The following is a 22,566-nucleotide window of genomic DNA, read 5'->3' on the forward strand; positions in this document are numbered from 1 at the left end:
TTATTTCGGTTTGAAGGAAATTAATAACATGCATGTTTATTAGACTCTGCTCAGAATCTTCATCACGAGTCTGACTCGATATTGTAGGGCAAGGGGTTAATTGACATCGGGCATTTTTGGGAACTACTTCACGGTCTTTTGATATCAGAAACGTACGAAAAGTTGGCTCGAACTAGTCAGAATCAAGCGAAACATTCACTGAGTTCGGTCAGTGTTAAACTAACTCGTATATTTGCATCTACGGGAATGAGATGCACAGTCCCGATGTAACCAGTATGTCTACAATTGCTCCTCAAGAGGTTAAAAATCATTTTCTCACTTAATAGCATTAATTTCATACGAATAATAAATCATTATACTTCCGACTCTGCGTGTACACGTTTATCGTTTGTTTTTGGAAAAGCCTGGAGTAGTCAAATTCGGTTTTTACCTACTGTAAATCATACGTAGCGTTTACTCGGAGAGAGTCTCGCTGCAGTAGGTTCTGGCTCTGAAATTCGCATCCTTCCCGAAGTACGTTCTTTTCCAAATGGCAAAAGGCCAAGAAATCGAGTAAATTTTCGATTCCGCCCGCCTCTCCTCTCTCGATCCCTCCTGCGGCTATCGGAGCCCCTCCAGGAGTCCCTCCCCCGTATCATTTATTTCGGTGTCGTTTCTCCTCGCCGCGACAAGAGAGTTTCCATGGCTACGATATCCTCCGGGAGTAGGACCAATCGGGTTACTCCTCGCTCCACCTATCTCTCCTCTCCTTTCTCTGCCACAGCCCCGTCTCCGTTTCTTCTGGTCGTTCTCTCTTCGTCGTTCCAACGAAGGGACGCCGATTGGCCGGCCGGTCGTTGGCAATTACGACGTCATCAAGGAGGAGCGTGCAATTTTCCTGGCGATGCACCAAAGCGCCGAGCTGTCGATGGTTGCAGTGCAACCGTTGCACTCGTCCACGGGATACCGAGTCGCTCGGTGCGCTTCAAGGGGCACGAGTTTAAATTTTGCTCAAGTATAAAAATTGGCAGGGGTGGTTGAAAATCGGAACGATTAAATAAGGATTATGCTAGCTGCATCTCAATTTTTCTCTTTGCATTTTAACTGTTTGGGGAGGAAGATTTTTCTAATCATTAGTCCTCGTGCGCTATTCGATTGTTTGTAGATGCAAATGACAGTTTGTGTAATATAGTTGATCCTAATGTCGTCAATCTGGCAACATTCGCCCCTAGAGGATTTCAGCATTAGAGAGCATTTCAACATCCTCTTGGAAATCAAAAGGTTCAGTGTATCAAGTGGAGGCATTGAAGCAATTAGGAAACGGACAAAACCATGTACTATTATTTAAATAATCGAACCATTTTCCATGGCAACATTCGTCCTCAAATGGCAAACATTTCAGCATCCCCTTGGAAACATACCAGCTCCGGTGCAACAAACGGAGTCATTACAGCTCACTGAAGTCATCCACAGTTAAATCTCTATTATAATTTTGTCTATAGTATACTGACCGAGGGTGAAAGGACGCGTATGCGAGGCAATCTCAGCCGAATTCAGGTCTAGAGTAGCCGTAGCTGGAACCTTATATCATCGTATGTGGGGATGATCGAGCTTACGCGGTACGCGATGACATTATGCCGTCTCGATGACAGTGCAGAATGTTCCGTAGCTCGTGTCACCGTTGGGGGTCCGTCGAGTTGCGGTGCTCGCCACCCGGGGGGCTACATGTGTCGGGCACCCAGTCGGCTGGCTCCCCTGGTCCTCTCCTCGACGATCCTTTCAAGTGTCCGACAGAGCACGGTCCCCGGACCCCCAGGAATTACTTGAAATCATTATTCGATGATCCGCCACGGTGCCGATCCGTCCGGAACGTTTCCACACATTGTCGCTCCTTCTCGATCAAACTTTATTTTCCTGTTAGGTGTCTCCGCAACGCATCTACTTCGTCGAGTCAGTCCCAACCCCCATTACAGTGGATCTCCATTTATGTGAACTAAATTTTAGCCGCGCCTGGTTAACCCAACTCTAACCGAGCGAAATCCTCTTATACGAACGTGAACTATTAAAAGACAGGTGAACTGCTATCGTATGAACCACCTGAGTGAGGAGCCATCTTGTCTCTCGGCCCGATTCATGTAAACGGAGTTCGACTATACTTGAAATTATTATTCGATGATCCAGCCCGGTGCCGATTCGTCTAGTACGTTTTCACACATTGTCGCCCTTTCTCGATCAAACTTTATTTTCCTGTTAGGTGTCTCCGCAACGCATCTACTTCGTCGAGTCAGTCCCAACCCCCATTACAGTGGATCTCCATTTATGTGAACTATATTTTAGCCGCGCCTGGTTAATCCAACTCTAACCGAACTAAATCCTCTTATACGAACGTGAATTATTAAAAGACAGGTGAACTGCTATCGTATGAACCACCTGAGTGCGTGAACCATCTTGTCTCTCGGCTCGATTCATGTAAACGGAGTTCGACTATACTTGAAATTATTATTCGGTGATCCAGCCCGGTGCCGATTCGTCTAGTACGTTTTCACACATTGTCGCCCTTTCTCGATCAAACTTTATTTTCCTGTTAGGTGTCTCCGCAACGCATCTACTTCGTCGAGTCAGTCCCAACCCCCATTACAGTGGATCTCCATTTATGTGAACTATATTTTAGCCGCGCCTGGTTAATCCAACTCTAACCGAACTAAATCCTCTTATACGAACGTGAATTATTGAAAGACAGGTGAACTGCTATCGTATGAACCACCTGAGTGCGTGAACCATCTTGTCTCTCGGTCCGATTCATGTAAACGGAGTTCGACTATACTTGAAATTATTATTCGATGATCCAACCCCGGTGCCGATCTGTCTAGTAGCCCCGATCGTCGATCGCGATCGTTCACGATGAAACATTATTTTCCCGTTAGGTGTCTCCGTGACGTGTCCGCAGCTGCACACTTGGCCAGGGGGTGGAGTAAGGAACGCGAGAAACGTTTTCGGACGTCGGTTAACCCTGAACGCGCGCAACAAGAAGAATCCTTGTTCCGCGTTTGTTTGGCTTCGCTCGAAACGGACACGAGATACGGGAGTGTCCTTTTTCAGGGAAAACGCGCGCCACGCGTTTCCCGAACGTCCCTGAAACGCGTTCTCCTTCGCGCGGTGTATACCGGGAACGAGCCGGAGCCCACATATTGGCGCCACGTGCGCGGTCCGGGATGTTTATCCCAGGAAGAGCAAAATTCCGGCTTGGTGAAATCAATATTATTGTTCGCGGTCGGCTAAATTTGTGATCGCTGCCTGGGTAATGGCGTTGCAGCGGGGGAAAAACGAGATCGGCGAGCGTAAGCGACCCGAGGAACGATCGATGCAACAGTGTTCGCTGATGGGACAAGCACCGCGAGAACCGAATATCACAGAGACGTCAGAATACGCGCCCACGCGCACGCTGTTTTATTTTCGCACACGGCAAACAATTCGCGCGGGAGAAACAGCGGGTCGAATAGAGGTGGGCGAGAGAACAAAATATGTTTGAAAAACCCGAAAATGTCGGGTCGAGACGGGTTCTCGAATGTATCGGGATTCTCAATAATTTCTTTATTGCGGTTTTCGAATTTTCGCTTCGTCCCGACCCTCTCGTGATTCTGGCACACCTCTCTGTTTAAATTAACGCGAACGCGGAACTCCCGGATCTCGGCGGCTCTCTCGACTCCATGGACTCGTCGACACACCGGGATAAAAACGTAGCGATCCGAGTAATCCGTCCAAGTGTCTCGAGCGTTTCCGAGAGAGGCAGAACGAGCGTGTGCTCGGGCGCGCGAGTGAGCATTTTACGCTCGCGATCGCGCGGCGAGTTAATCCCGTGGAGAGTGCGAGAGATGCGTCCCCCTTTGATCTCGCACAAAAGCCGCCACACGGCATTGACCGTGGTTTATATACGCTCATGTATGGGCCACTGTCTTTGCTAGCTCGCTCATTCATTAAATTCGTTGTATAATTAGGCTCGGCAGAAAGGACGGCGCTGTCAACCAGCGGGATCCGTGCGCAGCCCTCCGACACTCGCCCTTGGATTTATGCTCCGAACGCGGTTCTTGTTGCGCTATTTCTCCGGTGTGCACCAACTTTCCTTCTCCTCCTCGTCCTCCTCCTCCTCCTCCTCCTCCTGCTCGCTTCTTTCACCCGCGCGATGTCGTCGAACGAGCAAAATCGTGCACCGAGACTGTCGAAGCTAATTATAAAGCGGCCGGGAACGAGGATCCTACGCGTCACGGTCACTGGAGGCACACGGTCCTTTGGTTTTTCGATTCCTTCACGCCCCCGACTTTTGATAGTGCAATCTAATCGCGCTCGCTGTTTGTTAGGATCAAATATAATCGTTCCGAGGCGTCGCTCGCGACGGGGGCTATCTCAATTAATAGATTCCGGGGAGCTGGGTGCTGCGACGCAATTGCTGGAACTCGTCTGACTCTGCGAAATACACTAAATGTGCATACGAGTCGCCATTGCAGCTAGGATTAAATAATTGTTGCGAGGAGCAGCGATTTATAGATTAATGTGTGCCATGCGTTAACGGCAACTGCTGAGCATTGCCTCATAAAAAAAAAAAACAATATACAATTCATTTGGATGCTTGAATAAGGATATCAAGAAATAGATTTCAACAATTGTCGAGTAAAAATCCTCTCGAGCAACCATGGCAAGTACAGTGTCGAACGACTGCGGATCTGTATGCAAAATAAAAATTGTCTGCAAATAATAATGTTTACCTCTTCCTAAAATAATATTATTCTTAAGTTCTTTTAATATTTTTACCATCTTAAAATCCGCAGTCTATCGATCAACAAATACCGGTTCATCGGATTCCTCGGATCGAATTCTGCATCTACGAAATAAGTAAGACATCATCCGGACGAGATGCTAGTTGCTAGAATAGCTGGAACATCTTGGACTCGTCAGAACGGTGTTTAGAAGTCGTTGAACGTCGCAGTCACCGGCAAGAGCAGGAAGAACGTGTAGCAACGTCGACTTAGGCAGGATCACGAGGTAATGATGCGAGGGAACGGTCGTCGTCTGAACAGAAAAGGAAGAAGATCCTAGGTGACTCCCCACCAGGGACAGAGGTGGTCCACGGAACCGCCTCCGCGATCTGCCATCCAACGTTTCGAGCGTGTGCCAGACGTGTCTCGCCGCTTTCGTGGACCAACCTGTGCGCCTTGGTCCCCGAACGAACCTCCACAGCGACACCGGGATCCGCGTCCGTGTCTCTCTTCTCTAGTTAGTCAGTCAGTCAGTCAGCCATCGGAGTCTCCTTGATCCGCGCACGCCGCGTCTTCTCTCCTCCGAACGGTGCCTCGGGGGATCCTCTTTCTCTTTCTCTCGTCGGATCTCGCTCGTGGATTTAATTGTTCGCCAGTCGTCGGATCGAAAGGTGCGCGCCAGTTACTCCGCCATCATCCAGCAGCCGAGTTCCGAACGATCCGCTGTCTTACTACATCGTGATTCCAGATCTGAAACCGGGACAGAAGATAATCGTCGATAGACACCGGATCTGCAAACGGAATAAGAAATTTCCGCATCAAAGTGTGCGAAGTTTCGAATGATCGAGTGAGCTGCTTCGTGGAGGTTTTAACCTATCTCGAACCGGGACGGAAGACAGTCATCGATAGACTGCCGGATTTCGAAGCGTTATAACAACTTTCTGCATCCTCCAGCAGCCTCAAATCTCCAAATGATCCAGTGAGTTACTCCATTTGAGATTCGAGGCGATCTCAAGCCGGGACGAAATCAATAGACCGTGGACCTCTGAGCAAAGTAGAAACCTTCTGCGTTGATTGCGACAGAAGCTAGGATAATAGGATCCATAACAAGAGGAAAGTGACGGAGGCCAATATACCGGAGTCCTCAGATCTTTCTGATCATAATTTTGCGAACGCACGGAATCCGCAGCCATCGGGATCCACGGCTAAGAGGATCCCCAACGAGAAGGGAAGTCGTTCCAACGACAATATATCGAAGTCCTTAGATCTTTCTAATGTTATCACTGTTTTGTAAACGCGCGGTATACTAGTCTTCAGGATCTACGGCCGAGATAAGAGGATTCGCGGCGGGAAAAGGATAGTGACGGAAGTCGATGCGACGCCGATATATCGGATCCATTCCTAGGCAGGACGAGGGTCGGGCTATCGATAAATTACGCGGCGAGATAACCCTCGGAACTAATTGTCGACCCCGACCGTTCCGATTCTTTACGATGCCAGCTTCGAGATCCACGTGAAGAAGAGTATCCGCGATAATAAGAACCCGGCCGATAAACTCGAAGGCGTTTCGCCGAAATTCGTCAGGATCGGGTCGGCTGTTTTGTTGCATCGTTTCAACGGATATCTCGGGGAGTTCGACAACGGGAAACTCGTCCGCGTCGCGAATGCGGAGAACGATAGATAAGTGATTAACGAGAGAGGATTCGAAAAGATGGAGACGCACCACGATAACATATCGTCGGCGACGGAGAACCAGGCAGGACCGTCGAGCGGAGAACCGTGCGGAAGCTCGTTGGACGACGTTGTTGGCAAGCTCCTGCAAGGTTTGCTATCAAACGATTCTTCAAGCCCATTGTTTCGCTTCCTTCTGTTCCTCTTTTCTCCTTCTTTCCTTTTTTATCGGATTGGATATTGTGAGACCTTTTGCTTTTCGACGACTTTATTGTGAAACGATTGGTACAGGTTACAGGTACATGATTTGTACAGTATTTGTTGTTAATATTGGGCTGGTTGAACAGTTTTTTCGCGTGTTTTAACCCCTACTTTAATAATCAACATTTTCTACGATATTCATTGGTGTACTTTGTAGTTCCAAAACATTTTTATGCCTCAAATGCAAACTAATCTGTGGTCGTCCAAGAACAGAAATATCTACGATAATTTTACTACTCGTCCACAAAAATGAAAAAAAAAATGAATATGGGCAACCGGGTATCTGGTTATTGACATAAGGGCTAATACGTGGAATTGATAAAATGTAAGTTGTATTGTATGTTCTTCGAAAACATTCTGCCACCTTGCAGTGCTTTTGTTTTGTTTTAAAATTCATTCTTGCAGACACGGACTTTCATGCAAAATGAAAATTGCGTTAATTACAGGATACCACACACGCTTATATTCCTCCTCTAAACGCATAAAATCCGGAGTCTATTCATCGTTTATCTTACAGCGATTTAATTCAAATAATTCTATCTCATTTAACAACAGAGATCGCATTGTGCACAGGCAAAAAAATGCACCCGTTGCTTTGAAACCTGACCCCAAAAGTGAGAACAAGAATCAAACGTAAAATCTTACACATTAAAATCCGTTTAAAAAGATTGCATATGTTGAAACAATAAGCAAGTAAGACTAAAAATTGCAGATCGAATTATTAACTCGACGAGTTCCAATTCTTTTTAATTTACGATTATTGAGATTATAAAGATGGCTAGTCCACCCATATTATTCTACAGATTTATTTCCTTGGGTACACACGGTTTAGAAAAATGGCTACAAATTGGGATAGATATGTGCTTGTTATTTTCATAAATGACCGTAAAGCAGTGACTTTTAGTGGTCCGTAAACCTAGTATTAAAGTCTATAGGCAGATCGTGGGAGGAATTCGTGGTACGTCGGGATATTTCAAGCGTATGGGGATCGATCGAGCAAAACGTGGATCGCGCGGCACGGCTCATGAGCATCGGGGGCCGTATTTTTCGGCTGTCGTGGACTCGTTGGTCGCGGGGCTGCAGGGCGGGTGTCTTCATCGGGTCGTTTAGAGAGGACACTTTAATTGGCGCTGAAAGCCGGCTTCGGTGGGCTGCGCATTCTCAGATTTATCCTCGCGATACCGAGGGGGCACGGATGGAAGGAAACGCGGCATAGAATGATGGAGGAGGAAGAGGAGGGCATCACGGGGAAAGAAGAGACGCGAAGACCGCGGAAAGACGATTCCGAGGAAGATTCGAGTGAGCGGCAGGTGCTGCGAGCAGAGCGAGACCGCTGAACGTTTGCCACCGACGCTAATTATGCTAGTACGAATTTAAATCCGAGACATCGGCTCGGGAGGGCACCTAGCGAAACATGGCGGAAGGTGGAGCCAAGAGGGCAACGGGATCTGGGCGTTATTTAGGGTGACGCGGACGAAGATACACTCCGAGATAGAGATCCACGGATCGCGAGATCGTCGATGTTTTCGTTTGTCGATTATCGTCCGCGAGGAATTCGCGCGGGGATCGTCGATCGATCGATGGAAAGATGGATAGGAGGCGATACAGATCGATGGAGTGATGGATAAGGGGCGATACAGATCGACGTAGGCACGTGGCGAAACCCGCTCATCGACCACGAAAGGTGTCGATGCGTTGAACGGGTGCCCCCTCGTTAACGAGACGGACGGGCCCGTGGCAACGGACGGTTTTGTAAAGGAGTTAATGTAGCAAGAGTCGACGACAGGTCGGCATTGACGAGCGGGATGCCGAGACACACCGGTTCATTCAACGGGCCACAACCCCTTATTGTGTGCCGCGGTCCCGATCTTCCCTGAGCAGCCATTCACGTGCGGGAAAAGTATCCAAGTCCTCGGACGACTCGATCCCATCTCGCTAGATTAATCAATTCGTCGTTAGCACACGCCCGTCCATCGTTCGCCGCGGTTGGCTCAAATCGAGCGAATTCGCGGCCAATTTCCGCTTCGGTTGCTCTCTGATGGACTGCCGAAACACTACCAGACAAATTTTACTCGAATTAACACACACCGTCGTTCCTGAACAAAAGTACAACATTTCTAGACCGAATATGATATGCATTTTGCGAGTCCAATGCGACTAGCATATGTTATCCGTACACTACGGATTTCGTGCATTAGAAGAATATGCAGTCAACGTTTGTTTATTGGAATTCAGCAAGGACATTTTCATTTTGAATAAACATCCGCGGTCTAGTCATCAATTTTTAAGTGAACAGACTGGAGACAATCGAGAGGGATGGGGGCCGACACCCGGTTTCGCAGGACGTTTTTGCGCGTTCCGTTTCGGGTTGTACCGCGAATCACGCCACGGTACGGCTACTTTTCGCGCGAAACTTTTTCTATTCCCGTCGGTTTTTAGGGTGCGAGCCCTTCCGCGTTTCCACGGAAAATATTCTGGTCGGTTGTATCGGCGAGGACCTCCAGCGGACGTGAAAGGAGCCGACAGAGGGACCGCGTCGTTGAACCGTGGCTCTATGGTAATTAGCTCCTACCGAAATCCACCCGGGTCCTCGTTCGGAGTATACGCTCCTTGGTGACACTTCGAACCCACGTGCACCCGGGTCCTTCCCTCTTTCTTAACGATCGCCGATGCGACAATTAGAAGCAGAAGACCTACGCATACTTCGGAACGATCTGGCCGCTACCGTCTCTTCCTCGTTTCTCTTTCTCTTTCTCGATTTTTTGTCCTCATCCTCGGTATACCCGACGACTTCACCGAGCGACGCACATAAAATAGATTTATACGCTGGATTCGTTTCAAGGAGAAGCGACTTTATTACCCGGCGTCACCGCGAACTCGTTTCCCACGACGAAACACGTCGTTCCTGAACCAGTTTTTACTTCCAAGCACGCGAAATATTCGAAAAGGAAGCTGCGAGGTGCGATCCGAAAGCCCTTGCCGATCGCTGATCATTTCAAACAGCGTGTTCGAAAGTATGCTTTTACTCTTCTGAATTTCAGAGGTCCTCTTCAGTACTAAAGTGACAAAGCTGTATTCGCTTAGACTTTGGGCAACTTTTACAATATGCGCTCGAAGAAAGAAATTTATTGAATCGTCCCTGGTAGAAGCGCAATTTCGATAATTGTGAAATAAAAGATCTGAAACCGATCCGATTTCGTAATAGAACGCAACAAATCGTGCGCGAATTTTTGTTGCTGAAATCCACTTCCTTCTGTAGTGTATAGATTATTCAGTGTTCAATTCTGTGTCTTCAATGGTTTCGTAACGTTGCCTCTCATATTAGGCGAATACAGTGAACTTTGGAGAATTAAAAAATGCAACAATTGCACGAACCTTTAGATCACGGTCTCTGGATCGAAGCTGTTCTTCGAACAGCGTCAGAAGGATGAATGAAGACGAGACTTTCTCGAACAGAAAACTTTCGCGACCCGAATAATCTCTCTCGAAGCGGAGGTCCGTTTAGTGGGACAGAGAGGAAGTCGGCAATAATAATTAGTCTCTCGATGCTCGTCTACGATCCGTCGATAAAGACCACCGTGCTCGAGGAACTCTCGATTCTTGCGACTCGTGGATCGTGAAGAAGAAGACGAGGAAGGAAATAAACGCGCCCCGCTCGCAGCATTATCCTGCTCAAACGGTCACCGAAGGATACAGGTGTCGCTTTATCTCCCATTCCTTTACAATTCCGCGGGAAGATAGGTCCGACTGACTTCCGGTAAACGTAGCCGAGGTTTCAGCGATTCTTTTCGTACCATAGTCAACGTGGAATCGATACGCGCGGCTGGGATTGGGTTTTAAAACAATCTTTTTCACTAAACTCGCACGCGGTGATATCTAATCATTTTTCTGTTTGACCACGTTCACTATCATACATGTGTGACGCTCAAAGTCTTGTAGTCTACGTGAAACTAGTAAAATTAATTTTTAGTTAATTAATATGACACAGTCATTGAGAATTGTACTATTTTGACAAGTAATGCATCGATTTCTGAGGAGAGGATTTGTTTCACAGGCTACGACTGGACGCTGCTTCCGGTAACGTCTCGCGCAGGGGGTCGAAGGAGCGCTCACGTGAAGCGTCCCATGAACGCGTTTATGGTGTGGGCGCAAGCAGCTAGACGCAGGCTGGCGGACCAGCACCCGCAGTTGCACAACGCGGAGTTATCGAAGAGCCTGGGCAAACTGTGGAGGTAGTATTTTATTGTCATGATCGATAGTACAGATTACGGATTATGGGAGTATTGACAACGTGTGGTCCGGCAGAATTCTAAGCGACGGGGAGAAGCAGCCGTTCGTGGAGGAGGCTGAGAGGCTGAGGAACGCGCACAAGAAACAGCACCCGCATTACAAGGTGATTATATACTCCGTCCGCAAGACGATCAAACGAGTTGGTGCAATTCAGAACAGGAGAAAAATGAAAAAATTGAAGAACAAGTATACACTATTTTCAACGTGTTCGAATTATTTTAAATTAAATCTCTTATCTGGCTCCCATCTCTCGCAATCGATGCAGAACATTTTTATTTCGAGATCCGCAGTCTATTCGCGACAGTCCGCTTCGTCTGCTTTGTAGTCAAGATTGTTCTTGGCGGTTGCAGTACCAGCCACGCCGGAGGAAACCGAAACCGGAGGAGCAGATGGGCATCGTGATGCACCATCGAGGTCCGTTGTCTTCTCCAGGCACCTCGATGGACTCCACCAGCTCGTCCGATTGCACCTACCCGCGCCTGTACCCGGACACCGGCCTGAAAACGTACGACAGACCGACCTACCACGAGACCAAGGCCACCTACGACCTGTCCAGGTCATCCTGGCCCGGCGACCCGACCAAATACACCGTCGACCACGAGAGCAAATCGTACGAGCCGAACACGAAGTGCTACGAGGCCGTCAAGTACCATGAGGTGGCCACCGCGAAGTACCACGAGCCGGTGCCCAAGTACTCCGAGCTGCAGCCGAAGCCCTACGATCTACCCAAGTACCCCGAGACACTCAAGTACCCCGCGGACGTCACTAACCCCAGCAAATCGTACGCGTGCGTGCACAGTCAGTATTACTCCGCGCCCGAGGGGTACGCGATGCACGAGGAGAACGACTACCAAACCCAGCCCGTCTCCACCCACTCCTTTTACCCGTACATCTCTGCGTCGATGACCCAGCCACCCTATTACATGGGCCCCCGGTAGATCCTGGAGCATCCTGCGAGGACACGGGGTTGTTAAAATAACGCGTATCCGATCGAAACCGTGCCAGGCTTGATCCCGGTGAGCTGTTACTAATTTTGAGAATTTTTTCCGGGAATGTAATGAAGAAATGAAAAATCTATTTACAGGTCTTTGTTATACAGACTTTGTTTGGTTTGATTTCACTTGTTTGTCGTCGACATCTAGCCATTTGAAGAAAGCAAATTTATGAAACAGAAAAACACGCGTGGAAAGAAAATTTTCCCTCGTTTTAGTTGTCATAGAACGAAGTCACGAAAATAGGAATTTGCATAAAGATTCACAGTTCAATGACACAACGGTATGTTTTTATTGTTCCTCTGAGGACAAGATTTTTGGTCTACTTCGGAAAACTGTATGCAGTGCTGAGGGTTAACGCAGCCAGAACGAAATACTGTCTCTTAAAGAGTAACCGCGTCGCTCGGAACGTTTTGTTTAAACAATGTCCCACCCATCGAAGTACCAAGGATGTTGAAGTGATCGTGGAAAGAGTGTGGGGTCTCGGATAGATTTGTTAGATCGCTTCGTGTTTCTTTCTGTTCTTTGCTATTTATTATCTGACGTAACTCTTTGCAAATAAATAAATATTTAAATATATTAGTTTCATTCCATCGGTTCACGAGGAATTTCTACACGGTGTATTATACATTCTATGCTCGTGATCGTTGAATGCGCGCCGCAGAAGATAGAAAAGAAAAAAATTGGACTAAAAAAATTATGCGCAATCACCGAGTTAAATGATCAGGCTTGACAGCGTCGCGTCTACGCGCAAACAAACGATTAATGTTCTATATAGAGGCACGGGCTGAATCGGACGCGGTGCAACCATATCTAAGGCGTGCAACATCGATCTAACGGTAACAGACGAATTGTCCCGCGTCCTCGATTCTACCCATTAACAGTCACGGTTTATCACAGCGGCTAGCTCCTGGATTTGATCCCTGTTCGCGTGCATGAAGGCTTTCGCGATCCAGATCATCCCGGCAAGGATCTCGTCGCTCTTCTCATCCATGGCGATGTCCAGCGAGAGTTGCGGGTTGAATCTATAATATGGTACTCCGATCATGGAGCACCAGTTCCTGGCTCGATCGACGACCCTGCCGTCGCTAGCCGTTGCCTGGTCAACCAGCAGCTCGGCGAGGGTTGAGATTCCCATGGCGAATTTCGCGGTGCCCCATAAGGACTCTGGTCGAAAGACATCGATCCCATGTAGCGGACTAGTAGGAATCAGCCCTGTTCCAAGGGACACGACCAACGATAGAGGAATATCTTCCCGTCCCATCGCCCTCAGAGCAAGATTGTACTCGTTGATCTCGGTGATCGCGTCCAAGGTCGGATTATTCGCGATCAAACCACCATCCAGGAATTTGCAAAACTCCCGGAAGTAAGATGGCGCGGCGCCGGTGGCTCTAGCCGCGTGCCATATCAGCTGCTCGTTCGGTGGCTTGGCCGTGATGGCCGTGGAACTCCCTTGAACATTCAGAAGCGAGCTCGGCGAGTCGTAATTCCGGAATAGATGAAGCTCGACGGGTCTCTTCTCGGCTAGAACCCCGGTGATCATCACCTTCGGTTTCTTGATGTCCGACATGACCGTGGTCTCTCCCAGACAGTCCTTCAACACCTTCTCTAGGGCCTCGCTGTTATAGGGTCGACTGCCGACGAAGGCTTCCTCCTTGATCCGGAAGTACAGAGCCTGGCACTCGCGCAAGGACTTGCCGATGGCCAAGCCTAGAGCCAAAATGCCTCCCGTCGAGGTGCCAGCGAGCCAGTCGAAGCATTTTACGATGGGTTTCTGAAGGACAGCCTCGATCTCCAGGAGGGCTTGCACGAGGATCAGTCCGCGGATCCCACCGCCGTCTAGACAGAGCAGTCGGCCGCCTTCGATACGAGGGTTGTCCTTCGAGGACATCTTGTCCATGCCGTTGATGTGCAGCATCTGGTCCAGGACCGTTCTCGGGATCGCCGTGGGCGGCTGCGCCGGCGCCAGGCCGTTGAAGTTGTCGTTGTGCTTGCAGCCCAGGCTGCAATTGACCATTTCCGGCGGGCATCGCTTGGCTCCAACCGCGTCCAGGAGATACAGAATCCTCTGACCTTCGTTGTTCTCCACGTCGACTAGGTGTCTAGGCGTTTCCGACTTCCAGTTTCTGGCGTCGATGTCCGCTCCAAATCCGATTAACATCTGAACGATCGCCTGCGTGCCCTCGGAGACCGCAAGGTGCAGCGGCGTGTTGCCATCCTTGTCGGCAATGTTCACGGACGCCATGTGGCTCAGCAGGGCCACCACGCAAGACAGTCTCTTCCTCTTCGCCATTATATGCAGCGCGGTCCTACCGTCGAAATTCAGAGCGTCGATGTCGCAGTGAGTCTCGATCAAGGCGTTTATTACCTCTCTGCTCTGGGACCAGTGCAGCGGTGTGCCGCCGAACTTCATGTCTTCGGCATGGAGAACGTTAGGTTTGCTGTGCAGCAGGTCGCCCACGTATCCTGATCTGGAAGGTTGACCGTCGGACGCCGGTATGTTCACGTCCGCGCCGATCAGCAGCAAAGCTTTTACGCATTCGGGCTTGTTGTTCAAACAGGCGACGTGCATCGGTGTGTGACCATCGCTGTTACGAGCGTTCAGACTGGAAGGAAGATGTCCACCGAGGGCTAGTATTATTTCTTTGGTAGAGGTGGCTGCAAAGTGGTACACGGTGTTGGCATTGTGGTCCAGGTGCTCTAAAGAACTCTTAGCTTCTATCAGCATCTGAACTGTACGCAGATTGTTGGTCTGCACTGCTACCTGCAGTGGAGACTGTCCAGTTTCTATGTCTCCGCTGTTTAATTGGCTATTGACTATAGCATGAGAGAACGCGTTGTAGAGAGCAAAGTGGGCTGCTAAATGCGCCAGGGTCCAGGTAGGATGTTCCGCCACGGTGTCGCATAGCTTTTGGATCTTGCTCACGGTACACAGCTAAAGGGGGAATGGTAATAATTAGTGGTAAGTATGTTTCCAGTGTAATCACTCTTTTTGGATACCTAAGGAATTAGTTACCTCTCTGCAAATCTGGGCTAGCACTGGAACCTTATCTTTGTATATAATAAAATGCTGCTCTGCTTCTTCTCTGTTCTCTGACCGATACAGACTGAAAGTATACTTATGATTGGATATAAAGCTGTGTATAATTTATTCAACAGTAAAAATACCTGTATGCTTGATGTAACGTTTCTGTGCAAGGTCTGTGAAGCACGATATCGTATTTTTCGTTCTTGCCCTCTGCACTGTAAAGCATGATGGCATCCTCGCGACAGAGAATATGACGGTTGCTGTATTGTTCTGATTTCACTTCTTGCACTAGATTCGGCTGTACGTCCTGATTCATAATGTTCCAGAACACATTGCTGGCGATGGTTCCTAGCCAAGCCATGGTTGCTGCTAGGTTTCAGGTTATCCACTGGGAGAATGACAGCAACAGATTTCGCTAGACTTTATCGTATCATCGCCTTATATAAAGTCTGATTAATCATTTCTCGGAAAACGTTGCTCAAATGTGTTACCTTTGACGCAAAAAGTAAATTAAAGGCGGGCTCGTTGCAACAACCTCGAATAAAAGTCGTCGAAGCAGTGTCACAGTCATAATAAACAAACACCCGAAGACAGTGGTGACAACTGACTTTTCGAGCGTTAGGCGTCTTCTTATTATACGTAGATAATTATGGATGCTTGAACAATTACTCCATGATCTCACTCTCGAAATCACACACTCATAGTGCGTTAATAATTACAGATGCAAAGTACAATTTTATATGTATGTTCAAAGTGAAAGTGCAATCGATGCATGCACAGATAATGTTTGCCGTTTTAGTCGTCAGAACGCATAAGAATTGTGGCAAGAACTATTTGCGCATCGACGCTTGTACATTTCGGAAGTGGCGGCACCCACGGTGAAACGCTGAAATTGTTAAAGAAAACATTGCTAATCGGCTGAGCTCGACTGCGGAGACAGTGGCGCCATCTACGGTGACAGGTTTATGAACTAATTTTACTTATCCTTCTAATGTGTAAGACCACAGACGAGGTATAGGAGTAGACCAATCACACCGACGAGATATATATAAAGACTGCCAGCCTTACGGGAGAATGTGTCGCTCGAAAAACACGGTGTTTTCTACCGCTATGGGTCCATGATGATTCACCTTCTCACCGACGAGAATTTCCTTAGTGGTCTTCTGCACCGACGAGATACCGTCGTTGGCCTTCTGTTTCTTACTCCGGCCATAATCTATCCTAGAGGGCGGTAGAAAACACCGTATTTTTCGAGCGACACATTCTCCCGTAAGGCTGGCAGTCTTTATATATATCTCGTCGGTGCCGGTACTGTGCCATGCTAAAAGACTGACCGGTTCTGTGCCATGCTAAAAGACTGACCGGTTCTGTGCCATGCTAAGAGACTGACCGGTTCTGTGCCATGCTAAAAGACTGACCGGTTCTGTGCCATGCTAAAAGACTGCCCGGTTCTGTGCCATGCTAAAGCGGCGATGTCACGAAAGTGGGAACGCCGAAACCCCGGGCGCGAGCACTCTCATTCCTCTCTGGTTGTAGCTTAGGGCTTAGAGGCTTAGGGGATAGGTGTAAGAATCAGAACAATTTCAATATTACATCGTATAAGGTATATTATTTATTATATCTTATTTACATTCAACATCGTCTTGACAACACCATAGGAAAAATGTTTTTAGACACATTCCAAAATTTGTCGACATTAACTCTCTTATTGCATCTGTTGCGCTTTGTCGCATTGTCTTTTCTTTTATTTTTTTTTTTTTTGTTTTCGCACATACTTTTCTTACAATGAATCGAGGACACACGGTGGCGATTTCGCTGAACCAATCTGCTTGTGAAAACTCAGTTCGACGAGTATACGTAAATTATGATGCGTGTACGTGTGATAGTTATGAATGCGAGCTATTTATAATATATACGGGACGGTACCTGTGTGCTTTGTCTTCTCGCGAATTCTCGATATTATAACAGTTTTCGTTTACTTTTACATTTTTCGTTTCTCTTGTTTTTACTTTTGTTTTCTGCATAAAACTTCTTTCTTTCGTATGCTTTTCGTTCGTTTTCGAAGCAGGTACATTGATAAAGTTCGCTGTAAAAAGACCGGTGTGGTTGGCAGTAGATACGGAAACGAAAAGAAAAAACAAAATCGGAGGGAGAATGAAACGACGCGCCACGTAGGTCGCTCACAGGGAAGAAAAAAGAAACAAATGAAAATCGCTTAACTAATCGATAAAGAACGTAGCTGCTCGGAGACTCGACGAATCGTATTTCTATGATGCTGCGTGTGGCTGCTCCGGTTTCTGTTTCCAAGGTTTCACGATTTTTCTTTTTTGTTCTTCACAACGGGACCGAGCTTCTCGAAAAAACCTCCGCGGTAAGGAAATAACTGCGTGTTCTCTCTCTCTCTCATTATTTTCTTTCTCTCGATCTTTCTATCTTTCTATCTATCTATATTTCTTTCTTTCTTTCTCTCGTCCCCTTTCGTACGATTCTAGCAAAGGTAAATAGGTAAACCTACGACAATTCGAACGTTCGCTTTAATTTAGTCAGATCTCTAAACAATAAATAAGGCTTTCGTTGCTTTTTAATAAATAGTATTACAGAAAAAGTGTTAACCGAGTAAAAAGGTATTAAGTAAAACAAAAAAAAAAGAGGGGACGGTGGTGAGGCTGGGGGTGGTTGGCGTTGGTTTCTCAGGTTTCATTTCGGGCAAAAGAGCGACCGATTGTTAGACGAGAATACTGCAACTAACAGTAACGGTAATAATGAAACAAAACAAACAAAAGAAGTGGCGGTGGAGGGGGGAGGTGGTTAGACAAGCGAACCAATGAGACACAGAGACAACGATGGCGGAGGGCCGACGTTGACAAGGGAGCAAACGCTGAAAGGCTCGTTCGCGCAACGACCGAGAAGAATTTTGATTTACGTTACTGGATACATCTCTATTTTTCTATTGCTCTTCCTTCTCTAATCTCGGATCCCCGTCTCTGGAAAATCAAAAGGGCTCTCCTCCCGTGTCTCGTTGTCGAACAAGGAGAAGGAGAGGGAGAGGAAGAGAGAAAGAGACAACGTAAATACACCGACTCGAAGTACGATCAAAAGCTTTGAAAGTGTAGGGCGGCCGGCAGTAGGGAGGGACGAATAACAAGGAAAAGTACTAGTAGAAGAAGATGAAGAAGAAGGAGATGATGGGAAATTAGAGAGGCGATTAGTATAGATCGGGACGGGAGAAGAAGGATGGCGGGGGTGGGGTCTCGGCCCGCGTTCTCGGGCCGATTCGAGACTCGAAAGACTTAAAAAGTGAAAAATCGAAAAGGTCTCTCACTAATAAGATATCCTTTACGCTCTAACTAATTATCATCTGCTCGTTTTCGTGCCTACGATCGTGTGTAATATCGATAGAGATCTATGAAATCTAAATATTAAATCCGCTGAAACTATCGACATTCTCAAAACTTCAGGTCGCACTCGCAGGTTTCGTCGCTAGACACAAATAGTTACAGCTTGAAAGAGTTCTTGAAAACCTTTTCCGTTGGTTTGGCGGGCGTTTGCTGGCGGGCGTTTCGCCCCTGCCGAGAAAAACGAAAGCTACACGCGCGCCCCTTTTTTCCGCTTTTATCGTTTTCGTTTGATTCGGCCATCGACGGGTTCGTTTCGCTCTCGGACGCGGTTCTGCTCGTTCAGGGGCTGGGAATATGCGCCATGCGTCGCAACGTCGCGTATCGCGTTGCTCGTGGCGTCCACCGTCTCTCGCACGCGGTACACCTCACCCTCTCGTGAACATTTTCCCCATTTTCATTTTAATACGAACATTTAGGAAGATAGCGCTATCGATAATTAATATCTTTCTGAAATTTGTTAACATTCTCTATATAAAAATCTGCATTTGCGTGTATTCGCTTATTGCTTCTTAAATCGTCGCCGTCTCTTCTCTCTCTTTTCTCTCTCTCTCTCTCTCTCCCTATTTCGTTTACTGATCCGGCAGCTTATCCGGGTTTCTCCTCGTTCCTCCCATTCAACGCGGAGCGCTCGCGGTCGCCGCACGGCCTTTTCCGCATCCGTTTTCCGCACGGCCGCGCGACCATCTCGAGCCTCCAAGACCGTCCATCGCATTATCCGAACGCGAACGGAACGACCTCGAGTACGAATCTTCTAATCGAGGGGCCTCGACGCGCCGATCGATCAATATCCGAACGGAATGCAACAGTCGATCGCTTTCGCTTTTCTGTCTTTCCGTTTAGCCGTTTGCGCGATTTGTAGGCCGAAACGTCGGGTCCCGTCGGGGATCGATCGGGGCCTCGGACCCCGCCAACTATATTTCTATATCGTAATTCGTTAAATTAAGAATAAAAATTGCCCGTGGCCCGGCGGACTCGCTCGGAAGGCTCTTCGATCGCTCTGCCGCTCGAGCTCCCGACGAAGCGTCGCTCGTTCTTCGACGTAGGTGTCTCCGGAGGCCCAATTGACACCCCCGGAGCGCAGTCTTTAAAATCAGCGAACGCGGCTCCTCCAACGAGCCTACAGACCATCCGTCTCAGACGAGACAAGCCTCGAAACGATTCATCGTCGCGATTGTCCGAAAGGAGATCCACCAATCGCCGGAACAGGTCTCGTCCCTCGGCTCCACGTTGTCCGAGCATTCGATTCTCTCTCTCTCTCTCTCTCTCTCTCTCTCTCTCTCTCTCTCTCTCTCTCTCTCTCTCTGGCCTTTCCCGATACGCCTTGATATGTTCACGTTGCCGAGGGACGCGCTCGACCATTTTCCTTCGCACCGTTTTCTCCCCCTTCGATCCCGATAAAATCGCGCGTACACGCAAAAGACACTCTCTCGAATTTGCTCTCTGTCTCTTTTCTCACCACCCGACTCGAGGCTTGATTCATTGGCACATGTGTTTCGTTTCTCTCTCTCTCTCTTTCTCTCTCTCTCTCGCTCGCTCGCTCGCTCTCTCTCCTCGGACAGGTACACGCGCGCGGCTCGCGTACAATAAACTTAACCACGGTAAAACGCAAAAGCGATCGTATTAGGCTCTCTGTTACTTCGTCGTTTTCGCGCACCGATTCGCCGCTGTCGCTGTATAAAAGATCAAAGATTCGTTGCACGGGACGCAAAACGCTGCGTTAGGCTCTCTCGCTCACGCCCTCCAATCCTCCGACTTATCTAAGGGGACGCTCCGTTCGCGAGCGTTAGCGCCGTTCTTCTCGAGCAGGCTGCGGCAAACTTCGTGGCTCTCCTACTTTTATACATCGATCTACTCGCTCTTCGTAAATTGTCGTATAAATAAATAGTACGATTCGCAGCGACGCGTAGTCGCCAACAATTGCAAGGCGTTCACCGTTCGTTATTTATCACCGAATAATCTCAAGAAGCTGCGATAAACGAGCAAAACGACAACGAAAGCGGAGCATAGGTTGTATCGTTTCATAATGAAAGTATTTTCTTCTTATTGTTATCGTCGCTATTTATTAGTAATTCGTAATCTTATCGGTGAATAAAAAGAAATGAGACGACATGCTTCACTAGAAATACAGTAGTCAAAGATAGCTTCTATCGCCGCTCTAAAGGCCCGTACAGACCTGAACATTTCGGCGCAATGTTCGTCGAAATGTTCAGGTCTGTACGAGCCTTAACAACTTCTATCGCAGCTCCATCGTTAACCTAATGTAAGCTCCGGTGAACAGATTGCGTTGTTCGACAAGCACACTCTCTTTAAGAAATTACACAAATCAACGTTTCTTTGTTATCAGCGAGAAATATCTAAAAAGAAACGAAAGAAACTAGAAACTATCAACTGTTCCCACTTGTTCCACCAGTTTGCCGCAACGTTTCGCAGGACTTCGCGAATCGGAGGATGAAAGCGCGGCGCGTGGACAGAATATTAGGCCGTCGTTTCGCTGGATGGTCTGCGTTAGATCGTTGGATCGCCGGTTCGTGGGGCGATTTGCCGTCCGACGCGAACGGGAACACCGCGCGGAACGTGGATCGGTTTGCGTATCACGGAACGGGGTTGAGTAAAGAACATATAAAACAGAAAGGAAGTTCGTCGCCGAGAGCTAACACTTTACGGACCGGTCCCGAGTATACTCGCGTTTTGAAACCTGAAATCTTTCCGACAGCGTTTTAGACATTGGTGGTCTCAGTTCGGACTAAGACCGTGAGAGAATACAAGACTTCTTATGCGGGCTAGTTTCGGCTGAGAATCGCCGCTCGATAAAGTGTTAGCTCGCCGCGCTAGTCTCGGCTGCGTCGGTGCGTGAGCAAAGATTCAGTGCATCGGCCTCGACGGTGAGCGGACGTCTGTTTCTCGTCGATCGATCTCGCGCGATCCGTCCTCTGCGGTTGGCTGTTTCCGGTCGCGTCGAGCGGAGTGTCGCGAGTGCGTGTAAACGGTTTCTTTTTTTTTTTTTTACGGCAGTGATTAGACGGCGGCAGTGATTAGACGGGCGGCAGTTCCGGTGTCCTGTCTCGCTGAGGAGGATTGATCAGTTCTTCGGGACACCGTAGCTAGGAAGAGGAGGGAGAAAGTAGCCACGGCCGACTCGGATTCGTTAGGCCGTCGCGCTCTGCGTACATACATATACATTATCTACGGATTGATCCCGTCACGGGGTTGCTTCGCGATTCCGACCGAAATCGGCGGTTCTAGGGGAGTCAGAGACACGATCTGCTGGCTCTCCGTTCGCTGACGAGTTCTTTTGGGGGGGGCTGACGGACACACTCAAACGGCGTGTCCTCTCTTTCTGTCTTTTTCACGGGCTCTATCTCTGACGGCCGGTGGAATGTGTTTGTTCAAAGAGTTCCTCGGTTCCTCGTGGTACTCGCGGGCGTTGCTCTCCTCGAGAACGCCTGTCGTCCTGACTAGGATGATGATGTCGCCGCACGGACCGTCGTCCCACGATGGAACCTCGAGGAGAGGCGATCGTCGACGACGCCCGGCTCCGTCGATCCTCGAGGACCGACGCGACGGTTGCGGGTCGTTTTGCGGGTCGTTTTCGAGCGGCCGCGCGGTTACACGAGGAAACCCTGCGATGTGGCGGACATCTGCGCCCGCAGCGCGGTCACGCTGTTCATGATCTTCTTCTGGTGGCCCACCAGCGTCACGCCCAACGCCGTCAGCTCCTGCACGGTGACGCGGGCTGCCGCCTCCAGCGTCGTCACGCCCGACCTCTCGAAGCTGTCCGCGTACCGGGACATCTTGATCGAGGCCAGCCACTCGCCGACCGAGGTCAGCTGCGTCAAGTCCACCGCGTCCGGCGCCAGTGGATTGGTGCTCCTGTCGAGAATACAGCGTTAGATCTCTCGAAGACATTCGTCAGGGGATTAGAGAGATTCATCGGGGTGGGTGGTTGGAGGGCACTGTGGAGGGACGCTACGCGAATCAAAAACCTGGAATCTCGTACCGGGGTCTACAGTCCGTTGGTCGGGTTGCTAAGGACAGGTGGCGAAAGAACGTAGGCTGACTCTTACATTCGTCGCTGATCCGAGAAGATTATCGTAGAATCGAACGTGGACCATAGAATTTCCCTCGGACAGGTTAGGCTACCAGCCCCTAAGTCCCGATGGAGACGCACAAAGAAAAACTCTTGAAAGTTGAAACTT

The 22,566-nt window shown here is 48.6% G+C and overlaps 3 protein-coding genes across 6 annotated transcripts in view; 1 reads left to right on the plus strand and 2 right to left on the minus strand.

Moving 5' to 3' along the window:
- Window positions 1–6,032: 6,032 nt before the first annotated feature.
- Window positions 6,033–12,005, plus strand: LOC143356843 (uncharacterized). The gene is made up of 4 exons (XM_076792876.1): window positions 6,033–6,553; window positions 10,717–10,894; window positions 10,968–11,055; window positions 11,303–12,005. The coding sequence occupies exons 1-4, from the start codon at window positions 6,442–6,444 to the stop codon at window positions 11,888–11,890; spliced, it is 966 nt and encodes a 321-aa protein (XP_076648991.1). The 5' UTR covers window positions 6,033–6,441; the 3' UTR covers window positions 11,891–12,005.
- A 130-nt stretch (window positions 12,006–12,135) lies between these two features.
- Window positions 12,136–15,758, minus strand: Ipla2-via (calcium-independent phospholipase A2 VIA). Of its 2 annotated transcripts, none has more exons than XM_076792863.1 (4): window positions 15,464–15,758; window positions 15,113–15,360; window positions 14,961–15,051; window positions 12,136–14,879 (listed from the first exon to the last, which is right to left on the minus strand). In XM_076792863.1, exons 2-4 carry the CDS (start codon window positions 15,331–15,333, stop codon window positions 12,822–12,824), a joined length of 2,370 nt encoding a protein of 789 aa, XP_076648978.1. In that variant the 5' UTR covers window positions 15,334–15,360; window positions 15,464–15,758; the 3' UTR covers window positions 12,136–12,821. The 2 variants fall into 2 exon arrangements, with proteins under 2 accessions (XP_076648978.1, XP_076648971.1); XM_076792856.1 differs by having other exon boundaries at window positions 15,113–15,392.
- A 6,075-nt stretch (window positions 15,759–21,833) lies between these two features.
- Eph (Eph receptor tyrosine kinase) overlaps window positions 21,834–22,566 on the minus strand; it is a 141,099-nt gene continuing 140,366 nt past the window's right edge. For all 3 annotated transcript variants that reach the window (XM_076793074.1, XM_076793065.1, XM_076793142.1), the window contains one exon: window positions 21,834–22,240. In XM_076793074.1, coding sequence (XP_076649189.1) covers window positions 21,976–22,240 — 265 coding nt within the window. In that variant the 3' untranslated portion in view covers window positions 21,834–21,975. The remainder of the gene's footprint in view (window positions 22,241–22,566) is intronic.

This window comes from Halictus rubicundus, chromosome 1, assembly GCF_050948215.1.
Source record: "Halictus rubicundus isolate RS-2024b chromosome 1, iyHalRubi1_principal, whole genome shotgun sequence".
Classification (NCBI taxonomy): Eukaryota; Metazoa; Arthropoda; class Insecta; order Hymenoptera; family Halictidae; genus Halictus; species Halictus rubicundus.